This window comes from Ips typographus, linkage group LG6 (genome assembly GCF_016097725.1).
Source record: "Ips typographus isolate SLU linkage group LG6, UJ_Ityp_2.0, whole genome shotgun sequence".
In the NCBI taxonomy this organism is placed as follows: domain Eukaryota; kingdom Metazoa; phylum Arthropoda; class Insecta; order Coleoptera; family Curculionidae; genus Ips; species Ips typographus.
This window is the reverse complement of record NC_138427.1, coordinates 7,642,969-7,665,070: the sequence shown is the minus strand read 5'-3', so window position 1 is coordinate 7,665,070 and position 22,102 is coordinate 7,642,969. Positions and strand designations below refer to the sequence as shown.

General features: G+C 33.0%; 5 protein-coding genes across 8 annotated transcripts; 3 read left to right on the top strand and 2 right to left on the bottom strand.

The window, feature by feature from the left end:
- Window positions 1-279: 279 nt before the first annotated feature.
- Window positions 280-8,121, top strand: LOC145731273 (ATP-binding cassette sub-family G member 1-like). Of its 2 annotated transcripts, none has more exons than XM_081982975.1 (11): window positions 280-792; window positions 1,543-1,660; window positions 3,532-3,718; window positions 3,880-4,025; window positions 4,107-4,345; window positions 4,407-4,520; window positions 4,571-4,759; window positions 5,081-5,197; window positions 5,254-5,354; window positions 7,188-7,343; window positions 7,402-8,121. In XM_081982975.1, the coding sequence occupies exons 1-11, from the start codon at window positions 582-584 to the stop codon at window positions 7,756-7,758; spliced, it is 1,935 nt and encodes a 644-aa protein (XP_081839101.1). In that variant the 5' UTR covers window positions 280-581; the 3' UTR covers window positions 7,759-8,121. The 2 variants fall into 2 exon arrangements, with proteins under 2 accessions (XP_081839101.1, XP_081839102.1); XM_081982976.1 differs by having other exon boundaries at window positions 655-792; window positions 1,526-1,660.
- Window positions 8,122-8,420: 299 nt separating this feature from the next.
- On the top strand, window positions 8,421-10,800 carry LOC145731286 (CIMIP2 protein CG18335-like). The gene is made up of 7 exons (XM_081982997.1): window positions 8,421-8,921; window positions 8,972-9,110; window positions 9,169-9,259; window positions 9,424-9,599; window positions 9,652-9,814; window positions 10,385-10,622; window positions 10,678-10,800. Exons 1-7 carry the CDS (start codon window positions 8,881-8,883, stop codon window positions 10,745-10,747), a joined length of 918 nt encoding a protein of 305 aa, XP_081839123.1. The 5' UTR covers window positions 8,421-8,880; the 3' UTR covers window positions 10,748-10,800.
- A 1-nt stretch (window position 10,801) lies between these two features.
- Window positions 10,802-13,369, bottom strand: Kyat (Kynurenine aminotransferase). 3 transcript variants are annotated; one of them, XM_081982984.1, is made up of 10 exons: window positions 13,217-13,369; window positions 12,979-13,105; window positions 12,784-12,928; window positions 12,147-12,273; window positions 11,984-12,093; window positions 11,684-11,930; window positions 11,460-11,626; window positions 11,216-11,402; window positions 10,997-11,160; window positions 10,802-10,935 (listed from the first exon to the last, which is right to left on the bottom strand). In XM_081982984.1, exons 2-10 carry the CDS (start codon window positions 13,041-13,043, stop codon window positions 10,873-10,875), a joined length of 1,275 nt encoding a protein of 424 aa, XP_081839110.1. In that variant the 5' UTR covers window positions 13,044-13,105; window positions 13,217-13,369; the 3' UTR covers window positions 10,802-10,872. The 3 variants fall into 3 exon arrangements, with proteins under 3 accessions (XP_081839110.1, XP_081839111.1, XP_081839109.1); XM_081982985.1 differs by having other exon boundaries at window positions 12,979-13,054; XM_081982983.1 differs by having other exon boundaries at window positions 12,979-13,369.
- A 387-nt stretch (window positions 13,370-13,756) lies between these two features.
- On the top strand, window positions 13,757-19,612 carry Raf (serine/threonine kinase raf oncogene). Its single transcript, XM_081982971.1, has 4 exons — window positions 13,757-14,719; window positions 14,865-15,048; window positions 15,206-15,329; window positions 17,127-19,612. The coding sequence occupies exons 1-4, from the start codon at window positions 13,844-13,846 to the stop codon at window positions 18,136-18,138; spliced, it is 2,196 nt and encodes a 731-aa protein (XP_081839097.1). The 5' UTR covers window positions 13,757-13,843; the 3' UTR covers window positions 18,139-19,612.
- On the bottom strand, window positions 19,600-21,813 carry LOC145731284 (endonuclease G, mitochondrial-like). The gene is made up of 5 exons (XM_081982994.1): window positions 21,604-21,813; window positions 20,435-20,830; window positions 20,147-20,383; window positions 19,911-20,091; window positions 19,600-19,853 (listed from the first exon to the last, which is right to left on the bottom strand). The coding sequence occupies exons 1-5, from the start codon at window positions 21,702-21,704 to the stop codon at window positions 19,758-19,760; spliced, it is 1,011 nt and encodes a 336-aa protein (XP_081839120.1). The 5' UTR covers window positions 21,705-21,813; the 3' UTR covers window positions 19,600-19,757.
- Window positions 21,814-22,102: the final 289 nt, after the last annotated feature.

The window sequence follows — 22,102 nt, the reverse complement described above, 5'->3', positions numbered from 1 at the left end:
CTTGCAAAATATTAAAGGATTCACATTTTTGGGGTGTCTCCTATTTGTCTCAGTATCTTATCGTTGTACAAATAAAATTGACCCGAAAATGAGTCCAAATTCCATTCTCAAGCTTCAGTGATTTCAAAGCAGAAAGTTTGAATTTTGATGCGCCCGACCGACTTGCACAGATGTTGCAAAAAGCGACGCAAGTCAGCAAAAGTGTGTTAAGATTGTTAAGAATGGTTTAAGAGATAAGGCCAGTGCAACCGCTAATCGTCAATAATCTCGAACGTAGAAATGCGAAGATACGCGTATGTTGAACCCGGCTGAAACATTTAAAGCCCCCCGTTTATGAAGTCTGATATTTCAGTAACGCAGGCAAATACTTGCGCGATATTAACTTACCAATGGAGGGGCCTGTACGAAATTTGTTGATCAAACAATCGTTTATCTGATACGATAAGATATATAAATAATTGATAAAGTTAATTACACAAGTATATATGTAAACGTACTACTTGTATCTCCACTCTTTTTGCTATAATTTTCACTGCATAAGCGCGTTCGACCGTCATTTAAGTGGGTACTGTGGCTCGAACATGGACGAGAACCATTCAGCACCTTCGGCGCGCACCAAAAAGTTGAACAAAGGACGGCCAGGCTCTCTCAAGACTGATAGTTTTAATGAAACAGTGAACGGTATTGAAAAACACGCTGACAATGGGATTATCGGTGATTGTAATGCTGATACTCTTAAAATCACATTTCGGGATGTTAGCTACAGTATTAGTGAAGGATTTATTAGAAGGAGTAAGTACCTAAGTTGTTTCAGGCAAATTACTACCACTCACATTTTACTAGCAAAGTAAAAGCAGCGCAGTTTTTAGATGAATACAAATTTTCAGTTGCGCTTTTTCACCTTATCTCTGTCACATTCTTCACAAAGAAGTACTTGGTAATTCAATTCCCGCTCAAACCATAATTATTATGTCTGAACAGGCCAAGACCTTGATGACTATTATTCTTTCAATTAAAAATCAGATTTGCATCATGGTTTAGCGTAAAGTTAATACGATTTGTTTACATAAATCTGTAAATATACTATCACTTAACATGCTAGAACAATTGAAATTAATTTCAATGGCCACACGGTTCATTAATCAGAAACCAAGATTAAGTTAATGAGTACAGTTCAACAAAAAGAATATTTGAATTATTTTAAATACTTATCGGGTCATACAAAGTATAACATTTAGGAATAATTGCTTTTCTACTTCACCTCATGGCTGTAATTATCAAATTTTTATTTGTCGATAACAACACTTATTTCATGAGAAAAAGTTAAAAATTACTAATCATTTCAGAAGATATTAGGAAATGTTGATGGACCTAAACCCATTGTGTCCTACAAAATGACTCAGCTGATCTCTCTTTAATTATTCTTTATTGTAGGATTTATATTATACAAATCACTGATGTAAATGACAAACAAACGTCTTTCAAACATATTCAACTTGTAATAATTTCAAATAACACATAACAGTTACCCTTTTTTTGCAGAAAAGAGGAAACTACTGGAAAACATTAATGGAGAGTTTTACAGTTCTGAGTTGACAGCCATCGTAGGCCCATCAGGGGCTGGAAAATCGACCCTAATGGACATTCTAGCAGGATATACGTAAGTAATGCAATGTACATAATGAAAAGGCTGATAATTTGTCTCTAGTAAGAAAACAAACATTCTAAAGATAAGTTAATTTGTTTGCAAAGCAAATTAAAAGTTTAATTGCATTTTAAATAATTATTGTTTCAGTGAATTTAAAATTGTTTTCACTTTCATTGTGAGAAAGTTCAACATGAAAAAATTAAGTTTCCAAAAAAATAGTCAAAACAGTCACGTGACCCTTATGAATATAGAGTATTTAAATTGAAAATTTTCCCGGACTTTGACAAATTGATACAAATTTAAACGTACAAATGTTGCGAAACGTTCAAATTAAAGTGTGAAAGTTTAAATTCAGTAAAACAGTCAGGTGACCCCGAAAAAATTTTGAAATTGTCAAAGTTCAAATGTCAACAGGATAAGAAAATTGATATTTAAAAAATAATCAAAACAGTTACGAAACCCTAATAAATACAGTTTTGAACATGAAAATTGTCTGAGACGTCAAATTGAAGCTGTCAATGTACAAATTGGAAAAAAATTGGTTTTAAAATTATTAAAGCAGTCATGGGATCCCAAGTAATGCAGATTTAGACTTGAAAATGTTGCGGAACGGCGAATTTAAACTGTAAAAATTCAAAATAAAAGTTTAAATGTTAACAGGATAAATTAATTGATGTTATAAAATAGTTAAAATAGTAGTCACTGACTTTTAACAAATGATATTTAAAAACCTCCTCATTTGACAGTTGACTTATTTTCAAGCTCCATGGGGCGAGCAGAGCTTTTTTGACGTCACGATGACGTAATTTGGGAAAACCATAATTTGATCAACTGTCAAATTACATCATTGTGACGTCAAAAACGCTCTGCTCGCTCCATGGATCGTGAAAACGAATGCGGCCTTAATCTACTTAATACGTCATACTGGCGGGCATTTTGAACAATGTAGTTTTTTAATACTATTTTTCTCGGACAAAGTGAGTATTTTTTCAAAAATAATTTTAAAATATATTATAGTATTATTATTTTCTTCTTAAATATGAAATAGAAAAAATCATGTAAAACCCCCATTCGCAATATAATATAATAACGATTTTTGAAGGTTTTCAAAGTTTTGAGTAGAGTAAAATCAATAAAGTTAAATTAAATGAAACCTTTACTTTGCCCTAACAAAAAAAAAACAATTCTGTCACATTTAAAAATAATATTTTAGTGCTTATTTAGGATAGCAATAACACCAAGTCATTTGTAAAAACAAAACCACTTGTATCAAACAACTCTACAACATCAAAGTGCATTTCGGAAATCACTGAACATAATGTCGTTACATAGTATATTTTCATAGGTTATTGCACCGAAAAAAGACATATGAACCATAAAAAAAGAACCATACACAAATTCAATAATTGAAAATTACTAGAAGGATCTGTAATTTTGGTTCTTCGAACCGACTCAACAAACAGGTTCCAAGTGAAGGATGAGCATTAAGAAATGCAGTAATGTCAATCAAGGCCTACGAAACAAAGGTGCATGTTTGTTATTGTTTGCTAAATCGGTAAAAAAATTATACAACTACTGCCATGAACTAACCAATCTTTGTTCTGTTGTTTTTTGTCCAAATATGCGGTAATAGTGTATATGGTTTTGGTAGTTTAGTTGGTCTTTATAAGAACACATAATTAAGTGAATATGCAAATAACACAATAATTGATATTTTCCTTTGTTTAGCGATTGTGTTAAAGCGAGGAAGTGTGCACGTTATCACAAAAGATAATACACTCCTTCATATTTTGTATGTTTAGAAGTTTTACTAGGACTAAAAAGTAATTTTAAATAATGTCTTAGTTTTGCTCTGTGGCTACACCATAAAACTTATTTTGTAGGACACAAGAAACCGGTGATATCTACATTAACGATGAAACAAGAAACATTTCATCGTTTCAAAGACACTCTTGCTATATTATGCAGGACGACAATTTGCAGCCCTTGCTTACCGTCCATGAAGCAATGAACGTGGCTGCAAACTTAAAATTATCGAGTGGACTTAGCATCAAAAATAAGAACGAAAAGGTACGAAAATTGCGCAACTTTTTTAAAATGCACTGCAATCTAGCAGGATTAAGCAATAACACACATTATGTCACATTTTACAGTCGTTTCTCGTGAAAACCTTCTAAATAGGACAATCATCTAGATTATACTCAAGGTTTGCTTTTATCGTTCCATTCTAGGTCAAAGAAATCCTGACTTCCGTAGATTTATGGGACCAAAGAAAAACCAAAACCCAGTCTCTTTCAGGTGGTCAAAAAAAGCGACTCTCTATAGCTTTGGAGTTGCTCAGCAATCCTAAAGTTATGTTTTTTGATGAACCCACCAGGTATGTTGTTAAGGTTTAATAGTAAAATCTCTATCTGTTCAGCTATTTATTAGATTTTAATACAAATATTTATAATTTTAGCGGGTTGGACATAGTATCATCAAAGCAATGCGTATTGCTCCTCAAAAAATTAGCCTCCTCAAACCGAACTATTATATGCACAATTCACCAACCTAGCGCCATTATATTGGACTTATTTGATCATCTCTATGTGGTTTCTAATGGTGCTTGCATGTACCAAGGGACTGTGAAAGCTCTTTTGCCCTATTTAGAAGAAATTCAACTGAACTGTCCAAGTTTTCACAATCCATCTGATTTTTGTACGTTTTATAATCAATATTGTATTTTTAATCACCACAGTAATTACAAATACAATTTTAGTACTTGAAGTACTTAACGGTGATCATGGGGATTATAACGAAATTTTGAAACGAAAGTCCAACAATGGTCTGAACCAGAAATGGAGAAGTCAAATTCAGATTTCTTACCCCAAAGGTGAGTGCATTTAATTTGTAAGTGTTTCACGGTTAAGTTTTACTTTTTAGACAAAAGTGTGACTAGAGATAACATCAATAATGCCAAATTTAAGACTGGTTTATGTACAGGAAGGTATTCCACTAGTTATCCGTATCAAATTTCAGTCTTGATACGAAGAACATTTCTAATTATCATGAGAGACAAAACGTTGACCTTAAATCGACTATTGACGCACTTTTGTATAGCATTATTTATAGGTAAGTGATTATAATTTGAATTAAAGCTCCAAATTTTTTATCTACAGTACTACAGCAAACAAACAAATTACGACTGCAAGTGAAATATTACTGAAAAACAACAAATAATGTCAGTTAACAGTTTTGTCCTAATAATATAAGTTTTTTATCTTAAATACATATTAGATTTAAACTAGGCACCAAGGAAACCCCTTTATACCAATAATAAACTTAAAATCAGCAGAATGACAAGTCAGATAAACTTCCTTATCATACGTGCTGTTTGTACAAAGCTTACTAAAGTGTGTTTGTTAATTTTAATATGACCTCTCCCAATTTTAGGAATTTTATATTTTGGAATAGGAATAGGAGCGAATGACATGCTGAATAATTTTAAATTCATGTTTTTTAGTGTGATGTTTCTTATGCTCACTTCCTTTAATTGCATCACAACTACATGTAAGTTAACATCTAACTACAAAAGGACACTTCAACTAATTATTGTACTTTTTCAGTTCCATCCGAACTTCCGATTATTAGTAGGGAACATTTCAACAAGTGGTATTCCCTCAAATCCTATTATTTGGCTCTCACAGTAGCTGATATCCCAATTCAGGTAAGATTTGTTTATCTGTACTATTATTTAATCATTATTCTAAGTAGTTGAAGGTTGTTATAATATTTAAAAGGTAGACACCATTTTACTAGTCTATAACCTGGGGTTTACTAAGCATATGAGCACGTCCTAACATTGTATTAAAATTAAAAGATGTTTGTAAATGACACTATAATAACTAGAAATTACCCTGCAATCGTTCAATAATTTGTGCACCTTTAACATGAATAAACTCAGTAGTCAATAATTTTACGAACCTGTCCTTGACACAAATATAAAATTATTTTCATATTCGCTTCTGATGTTTTTTTTTCAATAACTCATGTTTTACACACACGTTTACTTAATTTAAAAATAATATGACATGTGGTACTGCAGTTTTTTAATATAATTTGCCTAACGTCAAATTACATAAATGTTAATGAGTTGTAACCTGCACATGCCTTGTAAGGTTTTTTGCCAAATTCTATAAAATTTAATTTTAATTTTTGTTTACTATCACTTAATAATTAAGCCTATTAACTATTTACAACCATGTCAGCCACAATAATGATTGAGAGTAATTTTTATAAGAAAAAGAACGGTAACTTCTCATAAATCATACATTATAACATAACTTTTCTATGACAACCGTAACTGTTGCACAAATGCTCTTATAAAAGGTTTATGTCAAAGATATCTTGAAACAAGAAAGTAATTTAAATGTTTGCAAATGAATTTAGCTGAAATTTGGAACATAACCAATCCTCTTGCTGTGACTGTGACAAAAATGATCAAGCCTTTGTTTTGTTTAGAAGCTTCTTTGTGAAAAAATAATACCTAATTCTTGACAGCTCAAAATTAAAACGTCTAAGTCGAGTTTATTTAATTTTTTTATCAATTTTACTACTTTGTCTTATACTGAATTGCCAGCACTTCTCCTGCATACGAAAATATATGAAGGAAACACTTTAGATTAATTTTCTTTTTCATGTTCAAGAGTATATTGAAAACTTGTTACACTTCACACACTTGTGTTTAATACATTAAATTTCATTAAAAATTGCAGTTTTTTACTTACACACACTTACAATTTGTCATGACTGGAAAAAACAGTATTAAAAATTAAAAAACACACCTTAATCTCAATTGCCCTTATTTGAATATAATATGACCATAATTTTAAATCAACTACTTAATTTTTCATCAACGTATCAATTGAAATAATAAACCAGATGTTAATCAAGTACCTAACACCTGTTTCGATCACTGTAACAATTTCCTTCTAAATCAAATGAAGATAATGTGATAATCAATTTTTCTGTTTTAATAATGAGTCCCGCACATTTTAACAAACTCAGGGTTTATTAATTCAGTATCTGATTGGTATTATATCCTACTCTTTGACGAACCTATTTAACCAAACTCTTGCTCACAGACATAAGTCTGTTATTATTATAACATTTGTTACAAAATTACCATATTCAGCTAATTTACATGTTCATTATTAAAAACAAATTACCAGAAGGCGGTCATTACAAAATCGTTAGTTAAATTAGGTATGTAAATTGTTTGAACTTGGATAAAACATTTTTTATCATCCCATCAGTCATGTAATAATCATATCTTTAGTAGCTATATGTTATAAAATTATGATGATTGTCAAAGCAATCATAAATAACTTTTGTCCACAAAATTTTAGAACATTATTGGGGAAACACATCCGTTACATTTAATAGTTATATTAATACAGTGACGTATTTGTCAAGCAAAATTTATTAATAATTAACAACCAATTTGTTGTGATTATCAACCTTTCTATAATACAATGGTTATAATATTTTGAACTTACAGATTTTGGCTACATTACTCTATGGATCTGTCACCTATTTCCTAACTAGACAACCTTTAGAATCCTTCAGGATAGTTAATTTCCTGTTTATGTGCATTCTAATATCCCTGGTGGCGCAAAGTTTCGGATTGCTAATCGGCGCTTGCATGGACGTAAAGGTATGTTTTATTTAAAATTATAACCTACACATTATAACCACTCTTTTTCAATCAACAGAATGGAGTGATTTTTGGGCCCTTTTGCATGCTGCCGTTCACCATTTTCTCAGGGTTTTTTGTTCAGCTAAACGCTTGCCATACAGCCATGAGGTGGCTTTTTCACATTTCCTTCATCAAATACGGTTTCGAAGGCATGGTATTGTCGGTAATTGGATATGACAGACCGAAATTGCCGTGCAACGCCCCATACTGTCACTATTCTCGACCAGAGAAGTTTCTCAAATTTATGGACATGCAGGATGCTAGTTATTCATTATCTGTGATATTTTTGATTGGGTTAATTATAATTATCCGTATCGGCACCTATTTCGTATTAAGAATTCAAGTTCGTAGAACCCGTGGAAAAAGGCGATAAAAACCTCGGGTATTAAACTACATTTTTATTCGTTTTTAGGTTTATATTATTGAGGTATATCCCAAGGATAGGTAATTGATCAACTAATCTAACTTAATTTTTTTATGTGATTAGATTATTATTTAATTATGTTTGTTGTAGTACAGAAGCAAAATACGCTGGTATATTAAAAATAAAGATAAATCTAGTTTACCTTTTGTTGAATGTTGTAATGGCGGAATTGAAATGAAAACCTTTTGTTTATGTTTCATTATTAATTCTGAGAAATGTATCAAAAATGACAATGTGATTAACAGAAAAAATAAATGTGTTCAAAATAGTCGTCCACCATATTTTACTTCTAATAAAAGTTATGAACATTTATTCATTCATGTGTTACCATTATTTTATTTAATACACACAGTATACACATAGGACTGTAGATAATCGATCCCTAAGACCCAAGACTTTTGTGATTACTTGAAATAAGTGCGTTTTAACTAGTTAAGTCTCAAATTCTCAGAACTTAATATATTCCACAGAAACTACATTGATACAAATTTAATCTATCTACAATCTACATGTATATGATGATTATCAGATTTTCTGATGCAATTATATCGACAAACTCCTAAACTTGCAAGGTTAACTGCAAATTATCTACCACAATGACAACTTGATTTTGAAATTATTGATCAAACAAAATACGCCAATGTTGCGCTAATCTAAAGATTTAGCTATAAATCCGTTGTTAGCATTTTAATATCGTCTTTGTAAGCTATGATGTAAATTGTACATTTTTTTATTTTAAGTGTTTGTGTACTGGTAAGTACGTTCAATACTATAGGAATACTTTAATATATCTTTTCTTGAGAAATCAGTAAAATAGCCAGACATGCGTATAATAATCGAATTGAATTGTTAAAATGGATTATTGCCATCAGTGGTACCGGTTTTACTTTAAAGTATTATTTGAAATTGCTAATGATTTTAACAGTAATCAAAGCAAAACATTCAAAGTCAAAATAATGTAACCTACCAATACCAATCACTCTAGAAATAATATGTCAAAGTGAAAATTACCATTTATGTACACAATCTGGGGTTCAGTTTAAGGGGCTAAATTTACGTAAATTATCCAAAATGGAGCTGATATCAGCACCAAATCCCCATTTTATACCAGGGTAAGCAGTCACTTTTTCAACTTTACCAAAATACTGAATTCAAAATATAGGTACACGGGATTTTGCCCGCAATACAAATACCGCATTGGCGACACTTACGGTACCACCACTCATAAAGTCCTGTTAGATCCTACAGTGCATCATGCGGAAAAACTGGTTTTATCGGACAGAACCGCCGACGATTATAAAGTACGGTAAAAGTTGTTCATTATAATAAGGTACTCAATTAAAATAACATTCTGGCTAGACTTTTCGGCCTGCCTTAAGGGACATAGACATTGTCAATGAAAGACTCGGTGATACAATTTACAGTCATCCAATGGTACCCGGATATGAAGGTACTACTACTAGTCGAGTTTTTACAAAGTTCAATCAAAATTGCTCTTGATTTTAAATTAGCCAGTATAAAGCAACTTTTTTCAAGTCTCTTTGAAATTGTGATAATACAATTCAAGCTGTTAACACTTCAAAGATAACGTACATTTTTGAAATAACACAACAGGATTTGTACCGAGAGAACATGGCAAATTCGGCCAGAGATATTCAGTGCAGGCCACTGAAGCCCTTTCGGACTTTGAAAGGCAAATGAACAATAATCAAGCGACCATGAATGAAATTATCAAAGTTGGATTTCTCCAAGAAAACAAATGGGATCCCAAGACACTAGAAGATAAACAGGTTAGAAGGATACTTTAGCTGTAAGCAGGAGAGTGAAGATTGAAATTTTTAGCTCACCCAAAGCGACTTTAAACTTCCTTTAATAGAAGTGAGGCCGGAGTGCGGAGGTTTACTTAGGAATGTACCAGTAACTGAACCGCCATTAACTCCTCCAACAAGTTCCGTCAGTCCGTATTTTTCAGATAATGTCGATCCGGAAAAGTACTTAAAATCAGGTGAGTAGAAAAGTTTTTCAAAGAAGAAAAGCACTTTTTAATGGTGGCAAATCGATTTTTTCAATACAAACTTTTATTTTGAAGAAGATTTTTGGACGTCAATTTGATTTTTTTGTTGAAATATTTTGTATTGGAAGCTTATAATACAGCTTTTCATTCTCATTACATATTTTTTTATATTAGTTACTCTACATATCCAGAGACAGTATTGTCACAGGTTGGCAAAATTATCAGTCACAGATTATAAACTTACTTTACTAAACTGTGTAGTAAGTTCCCTACCATGGTTTCAAGATATAGTGAAGAATAGACAGATTAGTAAAAATTCCAACTTAACAGATGCATTCATATCTTTGACAGACTTTAAACTTAATTCATAACCTTGTGAACCACAAATCATAAATTGACAATACATCACATTTCATTCAAAATAAAATAAACCCAAAAAAAATGTACGACCGACTGTATAACTCATTTATGCAACAACAAAGATACACCAAAGGATGTGGCAAAAGTACGACAAGAAAAACTACACATTTATTGGAATTTAATGGTAATGTTTGTTCAAAGGATTTACCGGACACGTGCCCTTCGGATACGCGGCATTTGGAAAGACAAACGAAGCAATGACTAATTCGGCTCTCTGCGATTTCACCTCAAATTACCGGAAGAGGTTGAGCAACGAATGGGCGCCCGTTGAAATAGACCGACCCGATCCACCTGTTTTAATACAACCCGCCGAGATATACCATAAAAATATTGGCCAAATTCCTAACTATGGGGGTCATATACCAGGAGCAATATTCCGGTAAGACTATCCTATCTATTCACAATTATTTAATTCAAAAGTGTGTTATTTGTAGGTATGGTAAGACGTACGGAAACGACTCGAGGGATGCCAAAAGATGGTTAAGGGGAGATTTTAGTAACTGATTGTTCATTTATTTCGAAGGTATTAAATAAATTTTTGATGAAAACTTAAACAAGTCCCCACAACCAGATCAATATAATATAATGAGATACAAAAAGTAACCAAATTACCTTGGTCAACAGCAAGTTTACTTTTTGTCACCTTTCCATTTTTGGAGAATATCAGCAGCCGCTTGTAGATACTTGTCTTGCTACAAAACAGAAAACCCAACGTTCCCAAATTGAATACATATTTCTTTCGAATCCTAATACCTTGATAAAGCAGTATCTAACAAAGTTCTCCCCTAAATGTTTGTGCTCCTCAGAGTAGAAAGCCGTAGGCGGAATTCCTTGCAACCCTACATTTTTTGTCATCCACTTAGTAAATTTATAGTCTTTGTATGTATCAGATTCGGATTTTAAATCAACTTGAGACTCTAAATTTACAAAAACTTATTACTACTGATCCTGGACGTTTCAGAGCCAACTCACCTAAAGCTGACCAGTCAGCAATCATAAAGTAACCACCTTCAGGTATAATAGGTTTAAAGCCAGCATCTATAAGGAATTTAGCTGTAAAGTCACGTTTAGGTTCTAGTTCATGAGATATTGAGTTAAAGTAACATTCATCCGAATTCAAACGGGCTAATTCAGTCTCAAAAGCTATGGCAGTGGCTTCCTGAGATATTAACACATCAAACAAAAGAAAAAAACACTTAAATAACTACTTGTATACCTGAATTGGTGTGCAATTCGTATACACTGAGTTCTGATGAATCATTTGTGCATTATACATTAAGTTGGACGGTCCGTAAACCCATCCAACTTTCCAACCAGTTACACTGAAACTTTTACCAGCCGATCCAATCGTCAATGTTCTCTCCCACATTCCCGGAAGAGTTGCTGTATAAATAAATTAAACTTTTATTCCAAGAAACAGCAAAATACTAATTAAAATACCAATTCTAATATGTTTGTATGGTTTATACACCAGCCATTCATAGACTTCATCGGAAATGCACAATACATTGTGCTTTTTGCAGAGATCGGCTATGAAAGTTAATTCTTCTAATGTAAATACTTTTCCCAGGGGGTTGTTAGGCGTGTTTAGTATGATGACTTTAGTTTTGGCGTTAAATAATCCCTCCAATTCAGCTTTATCTAGTGTAAAATCTGCTGAAGACAAAGTTTCATCATCAGTCACTTTCTAAAGAAATTAACCATAAAAAATTTAAAATAAGTTCAGCTTGAATATTTTACGGGTTTTAAGGCTATAAATCTTGGTACTCCTCCAGCATATTTAACCATAGGACTATAACAATCAAAAAATGGTTCAATAATTATAACTTCATCCCCACTGTCAACATGTCCTGCAATATGAACACATCAACATTTAATCATTTACAATGACCCAGATAAATACCAGTAATAGTTGAGTATAGTGCTCCATAGGCCCCAGTAGTTGTCATTATTTCAGTGATAGGGTTGATTTCGCGTCCTATTAAGTTGGAGTATAGTTTAGATATGGCTTGGACTAATCTAGGATGACCCTAAACAACAAGTCACCCCAATAATGATTTATTTCAAGACTTTTACTTATATAAATAACTAAATTAAAATCTGCCATATCATTCTGCTTAATTTTGGAAAAGATTTATTTTTATTTTGGTGTTAAGAATCGTGGGGTAATAAAGTGAAATTGTACATTGTATGTGAATGTCAATTTTTGTAAATTCTGCTTTTAAATAGAGTCATTCTATGGTCTTGTAAAATTATTAGCGCAAAGTGTATTGCCTGTAAAATGCATGCAACTGATGAAATACACAAACAACAATAATACTTAAGTAAAACAATCACAGACATTGCTATTTAGTGTGATAATTATCTTACACCCAATACTAGATTAATATCCTGTAATATCAAGAGTAAACAATAAACATGATACTAGTGACAAAGCATTTTTTATGTAACATAATAAAAATCAAATAAATTGGAATTAATTCTTGTACCTTAATAACCTCTGCTATTGTAAATCATTAAAACAATAAAAGCCTACTTACAAATCCCCTAGTATATTGATGTAAATTCCTATTTGAGGCTACTTCAACTAAGGCATCAGTAACATATTTTGGTGGTGGATAATCTGGGAAACCTTGGCCCAAATTTAAGGGCTTATACTCTAAAGCCAGTTGAATATATTCTACCCTGCAAATCATCCCTATGAAACCTTGACTAGGTCCCAAAGTAAATCTTACCAGACACTTGGTTCACTGCCTTCATAGGCTTTGGGCAACTTAAACTTTTTAGTAATCTCATCCATTCTTTGGGAAGCTGAAATAACACTGACTTGAGACAAATGTCTGCAAAGGCGCTGCCTGTTTGCTAAAATCAGGTAACGGCTTAAGTTTGCAGTTAGTTTAGTACAGACCGACATTTAAATGGGAACACTATACAATGTTGATATTGGAGTAAAAACAATTTAGATATAAGAACCTGATAATGCGGCGATTCAGTCGGGTTGTTATCTCTACGTATCACGTGATACGTGGTGTCGGGACGGTTTTAAAACTCAATTGTGAATTATTTACTTGCGAAGAAAAAGTGCTTTAAATTTTTAAAAATAAATAATAAAATCACGGCACGTAACATAACCTCTTAACCTTGAAAGTCTTTCCAAACAAACGTCAAGAAAGGTCAAATGTCAATTTCTTATCGTTTTCTGGTAGCTTAAGGGATGGAGGTATTTGAGTAGGATACTTTAAACCAAGTTTAAGTTAAGGATGGTTCAGACTGTGATAATAGAGATGAAAAAAAATCACACTCTGAACCACACATAACTTGAACTTGGTTTAAACAAAAGACGATATTGCAAGCAATTGCAATAGATTAGCATCTGTCGGAATCATCAATCCCCATTTGCACCGTCGTACTTTAAACCTAGCTTTGTTAGTTCATTATCGTTTTAACCGACGGTCTCACGACTTCAGTGACTGTCATAAGTCTTAAGTCACCTAAGGTAAGTGTCAAGTGTCATATGTCATAACGTCGGAATGTAAAGAAAAATGCAGATGCAGAAAAACTGAGAATTTTGAGAAAAAACTACAAACATGAATAAATACCATGGCTGTTTTAAAGGAATTTACAGGCATTGAAGACCTGAACAAAAAATCATTGAATGGAAGTAGTTTCTTTTGTGCTGATGCGGTTAGTTACAATAGGGGCGACAGCATGTCCAGCGAAAGTGAAGAGGAAATCGTCTTGGACGTACAAGAAGAAATTAAGAATATCGAAAATGTAATTTCTCTGACAAGGGCTAATGTCGATGCCCTAAATGCAAAATTTGCGGAATATCAACATCCTCCCGCCATGTACTTGAAAGAGTATGAAGAACTGACATCCAAGTTACATGATCTGGAACTTAACAAAAGAAAACTAACAGAACAAGCAAATTGTGAACCAACTTACAGTGGTAGTTCCAGCAGCCAATCGCTATTTAGTCAAACCCAGAGCAATCAAAGTACACTGGAAAGAGAAAAGCATCATGTGAGGACTATACAACAGCCACCACCTCCTAGACAACCTGCACCTGCTTTAATGACACCTAGATTTCTTAGGGCATTTTTACCAAATCAACAGCGGACTAGTGTACAGATTCGTGAAGGTTTGAGTTTGAGAAATGCCCTGGCTAAACCTATGACTCGTAGGAATTTGAGTAGTGAAATGTGTGTGGCTTTTCTGGGTGATGAAAAGTCTACACAGCGTTTGAACTGGAATGTTGATATCAGTACATTAGACCGTGATATGGTGACTGTAAAGATTATTGACAAATTTCCAATTCCTACTAGTATTTCTCATAACTATGTTAGAAAGACTTTCTTTTCCATTGTATTTTGTGAGGTGTGCAGAAAGCTTGTATTTACTGGGTTTAATTGTCGGACTTGTGGGTACAAGTTCCATCAGAGGTGTGCTTCTGGAGTCCCTTCACTATGTCATCAGGTAAGAATTTTATAATTCTTTCCTATAAATTATTTTATTAGTGCATGAATAAAGCTCTTCTTTTTGTAATTATAAACTAAGAATTTTACTGTGTTGACTATTTTTTCAGTGTGTGAATACATTTGTACTGTTTTATTTTTAATAGACCAGAATGGCGGATGCATACTATAGGTATCTCTTGACACAGCCAATGGATTCTAGTGCCGGCATTCTGCAGGTTGGACCTGCTCATATGATTACAAAACAACAACCACAGACTCAGCCAGGCCCTTTAGGCCAGCAAGATCGCTCTAGTTCTGCTCCTAATGTTTGTCTGAATAGTGTTAAAGGTAGTTTTTTAATTTAAGTAGTGTTTGATTAACATAGAACATGATTCATATCTCATTCTGGTTTTAGTCATGTCAATTAAACTTGTGTATTCACTACATTTCTAGCCTAAGTGTTATCTTGCAGTGTTATTAGTATGCCTAAAAAAAATTTTTTAAGGACTGGGAGGTTCAAGACCATTACCATTACTCAATAAGCCTCATGGAGACCAAGATTCTCCTCACTGCAAAAGTACACAAGCTTCACCAACCGGATCTCATCATCCCAAACGGCCTAGAGCAAGGTAAGGAATATAGTAGTAATAGGAACTAAAGTCTGTCCCAGAACTAGTGGCAATGACATGTAATAATTGTCCTTCCTTTTCTATTCCATATGAACTAAGAGAGATGTAAATTTGACATAATTTTTAAATTTGTAAATGTTCTGGCTGGTTTGGGCTGGCGCAGGGCAGAAATAACTCCACATTCATAATTTGACAATGTGCCATCTGATCTGTGTGCAACGCCATTGAAAATTATGAATTTTGATTTATTGTCGTTTGTTGATAGTTTCTGCGAATTTTTTCCAGCTGTAATTTGAATGTATTGCCTTAATTTTTCATTTTGTGTAGTTGTATTTCTATTTTTGATATGCCTAAGTATTACAAGAATATTTTCAGGTGGAAAACAAAGTGAATAACTTCTGTTTTGCCCTTAAGATTCGTTTTCAAAGTAATTATATTATTTTCATGACATTGTATTTACAACGCATTCTATGCTTTTTAGTATGTTTTATGTGATACATGGAGTGGTTTTCCTCATAAAAAATATAATGATAATTCATTCATAGAGAAAAACCCCGTTTTTGCACTCACACGGGTAAAAAAAGTAGTTTTTTTAAATCCTCCACTACAGCAGTCAACTAAAAATCACATAACTGAGACCGCATTTGTTTTCACGTTCCATGGAGGGAGCGGAGCGAAATGTTGGTCAAAGTCGGTTGGTCAAGTAATGGTTTTGCCAAATTACGTCATTTTGACCATATCAAACGTGAAAACGAATGCGGCCTTCATTTCAATTTGACGTTACAGTTAATGTAGTCAGTGCCACTTCTCCTGGGACAGAGAGTAGTTAAATACAATTACACATATTTTGCTGCATTATGGATTAACTTACTTTTAAAGTGCTGACAACTTTTATGTCATGTATTGACAGAAATTAAGCTGCAAACTCCACTTACATTATTGCAAAAGCTGCCTTTAAACAAATAATATAATATAGGAAAAACCAAAAATATTTCACTAATTTTAAAGTTGGAAGACTGGAGTATAGATTAAAAAAATATGTAATGTAGGGCAGACCCAATAATTGACCAAACACATTTCAAAAAACGGTAATAAGGTAACTAGCTAACTTAAGAATAATTTGCGGCGTTTCATTATGATTTTTTGTCCCTTCACTAATAGAGGGGGTAAGTTTACAACCGTTTTTTGCCCAATAACGTCTTTAACAACTGATGCGCATTTGGTGTACATTATTTAGTGCTAAACGCGTGCATACGCAATAAGCATGAAGAATACACAAACATTATTAAATCTGCAGTTAACCTGAATTACAATAAAAAAAGCACATTGTTTTCTCATTTTTGGTTGAGTTGTTATAAAGAATAGAGTGTGGTTTGATAAATTTAACCACATAAAAAGTGGGGGTCATTCAGTAAACTTTCTTTGTTCTGGCTTCAATATAATGAAGAAAAATAACAGAAAATTTAAAAAAAAGAGTAAGAAATCTAAGTTAGAAGATTCTGACACTCCTGACAGTGATAAATGAGAAAAAACTAGTTGGTCAGTTACTGTTAAAAGCTGTTCAAATATAAGGTTGATTATGGTTAATTACTAGACCTTAGTACTTTTTCTTTTTAATCATTTATTTTTTCCACTCGGTTACAAAAGACTTTTTGATGTAAAGGACGTCTCTGGTTTTAATTAAAACAATTACCAAAAGAGCTGTAGATTTTTTAAAGTAAAAATTTGCTTAATTGGTTAATTACTGGCTACCTTACTCTATTTTAAATAAATATTCTTTTATATAATTGTTCTTAGGTCTGCCGATGAAAGTAAGCCGCTCTTAGGAGCACGAGAAAGCATTGAAGATTGGGAAATCCCCGCCGAAGAAATTTTAGTAGGCAGTCGAGTGGGGTCTGGGTCCTTTGGAACTGTATACAAAGCGCATTGGCATGGACCAGTGGCCGTCAAAACATTGAACGTGAAAATACCGACTGTCGCTCAGCTTCAAGCTTTCAAGAACGAGGTAGCCGTCTTACGAAAGACTCGCCATGTGAACATTTTATTGTTCATGGGGTGCGTAAGCAAGCCTCAGTTGGCTATAGTCACCCAATGGTGTGATGGTAGTAGTTTGTATAAACATTTGCACGTGGTTGAAACCAAGTTTCTTCTTTTCACTCTGATTGAAATCCAGAGACAGATCGCACAGGGTATGGAGTACCTGCATGCGAAAAACATTATCCATCGCGACCTAAAGTCGAACAACATATTTTTACATGACGATCTAACCGTTAAAATAGGAGACTTTGGGCTGGCCACAGCGAAAGCAAGGTGGTCGGGATCGGAAAGATCCCAACAACCTACGGGTTCGATTTTGTGGATGGCTCCAGAAGTAATTAGAATGCAAGAGGAGAGTCCCTATACTTTTCAAAGCGACGTATATGCTTTCGGGATCGTCATGTTTGAAATGCTCACTGGGAGTCTGCCATACTCCAAAGTAAACAATAAAGATCAGATATTGTTTATGGTGGGGCGGGGGTATTTGAAGCCCGATTTAACTTTGCTCCGGCAGGACACACCAAACGCTCTACGGCGGTTGTTGGAGCAGTGTATCAATTTCAGCAGGGACGTGAGGCCACTATTCAGTCACATTTGCTCTTCTTTGGAGAATTTAATGAGAAACCAGCCTAAGATCAGTCGGTCCGCTTCGGAACCCAACATGAATCGTACCACGTTGTCCGATGATTTTACCTATAGTTGCCAGAGTCCTAACACACCCTCTACTTTTAATACTAATTTTATGTTTTACGGCGCTTGTGGAAACATATAAGTGCCCTGATGAGTTTAAAATACATTTTTATCAGCTGAGCAGAAATAAATTTAGGTAAGTGCTTAATTAGGTATTTCTCAGGAATTTGTGCGTGATCGAATCAATGACACAGTGCTGTCTATTAGGTTTGCATGTAAAAATACCCTTTGAAAAATGGGTGTCATATATGGTAGAGATGAGTTTCTTTGAGGTGGGTCAGTTCATCTGTCCGCATGTATTTTTAAGGTGTTTCAAATTAGGTATTAAAATTTTAATTCTAAAGATATTATTTTGTTTTCTGCACCACTGACTATTCAAGAAAAAAAATCTCTTGAGTTCAAATTAATTGACACATTCAGTTTTGGATTCAAATTTGACTGCTTTTATTCCTATACAGCAGTCCAGGTTTTATCAAATATAGTTTCAATTTGTCTTGTATGTGTTTACAACAGCACAAAATCGTTTTTTATTATTATTTTTGTTAGGTTGAAACAATAAAGATAATTATATTTTTTTGTTTGTGAGGTTATAGTAGAGAAAAATCAACATTTTGATAAATTCAGTGATCAGCCTAAACTGCGCGCCACGTCAACCCGGCCAATTTTTAAAGCCTCCCCCTTTGGAAACAAAAATTGTAATACCTTTTTAACTGTCAATGGGCTTGATTTATTGGCTTTTTTCTGACTTGAAAAAACATTTACTTTATTACACTGTAACTACACTATACAGGACGAGAAAGACGCAAAAAAGTGAAATTTTCAAGTAATTCCCAATTGACCAATATTTTTTTTGGAATGGTTTTAACAAAAGAAAGTGTTGTCTAACTTTTTTGCAGGCAATTCTGTCTGACCCGGTTGTTGTTGTTAATTAAAGTCAAAGTTTTTTTCTCAGCCAAAAGCCAATAAATCAAGATCAATGTGTTTCTTTTCCAAGTTTTCCTTTCCGGTTTGAGGTGGAGTGCAGTTTATAATGAGTAAACACAAGTTTGAATGCAGAGTTGATTTTTTATACTAAAATTCAAACGTTTTGTTCGTTTTATTGTTTTATACATTTTTGATGCAGAAGTCCAGAAATAAAGAAACATGTTAATGTACATAATACTTAATGTAAATAATGAACAAGTAATTTTTAATTAGTTTCTTTTAATGTACAAAATGTTTTTTATATAATTTATGTATCACTTGATAAACTGAATGAGTTAGTTCAAAATAAGACAAAAAGTTATTAGATACTTGTCTATCAAGATTAAGGTTGATGATAGTCCAATAATTATGAAATATTAAGTTAAAATAGGTTTTTTTGTCATATAGGTACACACTTTGTATTTTTTCAGAGAGTGCCATATGGTCAATTTTAGTTCATAATTTATTTACATCATATTTTGTGTTATTAGTGAAACATTGTGCTTTTTTATCAAATTGACAATTATTGTACTTTTACATATTTCAGTATTTGTTATTATATTATTATTAAATAAACAAGTTTCAATTGAAAAGCTTATATTTTTTAGACTCATTTCTACTCCCATATGCTAAGTTTTAAAACTGAATTACATATTTAAAATACTTTGTACTTCAAAGTTTTAAAAGAATAAAACTTACACTTTATCACAAAACTAACAACATACACTCAAAGGACAATCACGACTTTTTACCGTTAATTTTTGAAATTCTAGTTTTAAGGACACTATCAAAAAATAGTAGACCAGCAGACCGTTCAATTAGTTCTAGAGGCACCTAGACAAAATTAGAGAGTGAAATTTTAGTTAAGAAAACAGTTAGGTAAGCTCCAACCTGAAAGCTTTGAATTGGAATGTTGTCGTCAATTACTGTGTTTTCCATCAGGTAACATTCCATTTCTAATACACCTTCTTTAGTTTCACCAACCACCACTTTGTAGAAATGGGTGGGAACAGCCACATGTTGCGCTCCAATCACTTCATATTTCACATACATTTTCCCATTAGATTCTTTCCTAACATTTTTTTATTTCAATTTATTTTTTACTATAGTTTGTAGAAGCTACTTACTTTGGCAAATACAATGGCCCAGTGCAGCAGTAAACATTAGAATACACTTTAGTTAACTTGCGCACATATTTTTCCAGTCTATTCCAGGAATCTCTGTTAAATCCCTTACCCACTTGTGGAGCCATATTAGTTAAATAGAAAGTGTCTTGTATAAATTTCTGGTTTGCCTTGTGATTGCCAGCAGCTGCCAAATGACCACGATCATAACCAGATCCTTTATAATCTGAGTTATGTGATCTAACAAATTTTTGCATTATTTAAGTTATCACAAACAAATAAGAGTCTCACCTAAAGTAGGGATGAACATGTTCAGCTTCGGTAAAATTACATTTGGCCCTGTCAACTTGATCATTACTTTTTACAGACTCTGCAGTCAAGTGCTCAAACACCCAGTGTGCCACCCTGTTACGTCTGTCATAACTTAAAACATAATCACTATATGAAATAACATTGTCCAAGCCTGGATAGCCATATTTCATAATCTGAGAAACCCGTGAAGTTCCCTGAAGGACAGACTGCTCAGCTACAGGAGAAGCAGCTTTTATGCTTGCAAAATTGCTTAACTGTAAGTTTTTTGAAGAGCATTGTAATTTGTCCAAGATATTCCATAGATATGAGAAGCTGTCATGGTTGGGGTTTGATAGTGAAGGAGCTAGTGCAAATATAGTTGGTGGTTGCTCAAACCTGAAAGTGTACTAGTGTGACTTATGGTTTTGATGTAAGATTAGATTTAGGCATATAGCTGTAAATCTACATTTTTGAGCAGCTTATATTTCCAAATAGTCCAAATCACTTTAATTTGATCTTAAATAAGAAAATACTTCTTTCTTGTTTGTTCTAATTATTAGTAATAATTAGGTATGTCATTAGAATTGCTTGTAAGTACTACATAAAGTTTTAATGATGATTGATTTTTACCTTGCTATTATTGTTTACAGTTACATATTTCTTGTTGTAATTCAAACACTGTACCAATAATAGTGAACAATATGTATTTGTTTAGTTATATTTCAGATTTTTTAGTCATTTTTGAAAACTACAATAATTGAAAAGGAAAGATAATACATGCACTTTTTTGGGGCCCTTAATTATCATGGGCATGGGTCACACATAGCTTTAAGACTACTCTCTACAGGTATGGAAATTTAAAAATTATCCTTCATAGGAAATCCACAAGAAGAGAGAATCGTTCACTATGCTAATTATGTCATCATAATGTCACATTAACTCCCCTGCCTCCATGGAGGCTGAAAACAAAGTGGACCATAATAAAGCTGTCCAAATCAAATTACTAAACTGTAATTCAAGTTGCCAGTAATTGAAAAAATAAATGGTTATCACTATTATCAAAAATTAGATGCTCAGTACAATTTAGCTTTAAGTATTATTATTTTACCTTAAAGCTTAATTAATCTGTAGAAAAGCAACAAAAAAAAGCAAATTAAAACATTCCTTACTTCTCAATAACTTGATTTCTTTCTTGGTACTTTCCGGACAAAAATGCTACAGTACCAATCGATGAAGTGGTCAGAAATATCTGGATTTTCCTGAAAGCCATTAGTTTAATAATGTTACATAATTTTGTTATGCAATTTTGCCAAAAATGTTTAAACTAAAGAAATAACCAAAATAACAACATTGACTAGAAGTTTGAGGTTATGTAAAACGTCGTTGTGTCATCTGTCATCTTCCAGTCCAAAATCATTGTCAAATGTGAAATCGTTATCGTGTCATTGATCTGAGTAAACTAGACTGGAATGGAATTATTGTATGACCGGAATGAAGCGCATTGAATAAATTAATATTTTAAACAGCTCAACTAATTATGTATAAAAATTAATTTCTCCTGAACATAAAAAAGGCATATGATATCACAAAAAGAGTAAAAGTAAAATAGCTTCAATTCAAATAACTAGATAAAAGTGCCCTACACACACAGGGACTAGGTGGGTAAGT

Bases quoted from the DNA above. Each gene is read 5' to 3' on its own strand.
- LOC145731286 (XM_081982997.1), top strand. From the start codon at position 8,881: ATGGAGCTGATATCAGCACCAAATCCCCATTTTATACCAGG. The intron at 8,922-8,971 runs GTAAGCAGTCAC...TTCAAAATATAG, and splicing joins AATCCCCATTTTATACCAGG to GTACACGGGATTTTGCCCGC. The intron at 10,623-10,677 runs GTAAGACTATCC...TGTTATTTGTAG, and splicing joins ATACCAGGAGCAATATTCCG to GTATGGTAAGACGTACGGAA.
- LOC145731273 (XM_081982975.1), top strand. From the start codon at position 582: ATGGACGAGAACCATTCAGCACCTTCGGCGCGCACCAAAAAGTTGAAC. The intron at 1,661-3,531 runs GTAAGTAATGCA...CTTATTTTGTAG, and splicing joins GACATTCTAGCAGGATATAC to GACACAAGAAACCGGTGATA. The intron at 4,346-4,406 runs GTACGTTTTATA...ATACAATTTTAG, and splicing joins TCACAATCCATCTGATTTTT to TACTTGAAGTACTTAACGGT.
- Kyat (XM_081982983.1), bottom strand. From the start codon at position 13,157: ATGTCGGTCTGTACTAAACTAACTGCAAACTTAAGCCGTTACCTGATT. The intron at 11,627-11,683 runs GTATTTTAATTA...TTATTTATACAG, and splicing joins ATACAAACATATTAGAATTG to CAACTCTTCCGGGAATGTGG. The intron at 11,403-11,459 runs GTATACAAGTAG...TTAATATCTCAG, and splicing joins CGAATTGCACACCAATTCAG to GAAGCCACTGCCATAGCTTT.
- LOC145731284 (XM_081982994.1), bottom strand. From the start codon at position 21,704: ATGGCTTTCAGGAAAATCCAGATATTTCTGACCACTTCATCGATTGGT. The intron at 20,831-21,603 runs GTAAGGAATGTT...GTACACTTTCAG, and splicing joins AGAAATCAAGTTATTGAGAA to GTTTGAGCAACCACCAACTA. The intron at 20,092-20,146 runs GTAAGTAGCTTC...AAAAAATGTTAG, and splicing joins GGGCCATTGTATTTGCCAAA to GAAAGAATCTAATGGGAAAA.
- Raf (XM_081982971.1), top strand. From the start codon at position 13,844: ATGGCTGTTTTAAAGGAATTTACAGGCATTGAAGACCTGAACAAAAAA. The intron at 15,049-15,205 runs GTAGTTTTTTAA...AAATTTTTTAAG, and splicing joins TTGTCTGAATAGTGTTAAAG to GACTGGGAGGTTCAAGACCA. The intron at 15,330-17,126 runs GTAAGGAATATA...AATTGTTCTTAG, and splicing joins CCCAAACGGCCTAGAGCAAG to GTCTGCCGATGAAAGTAAGC.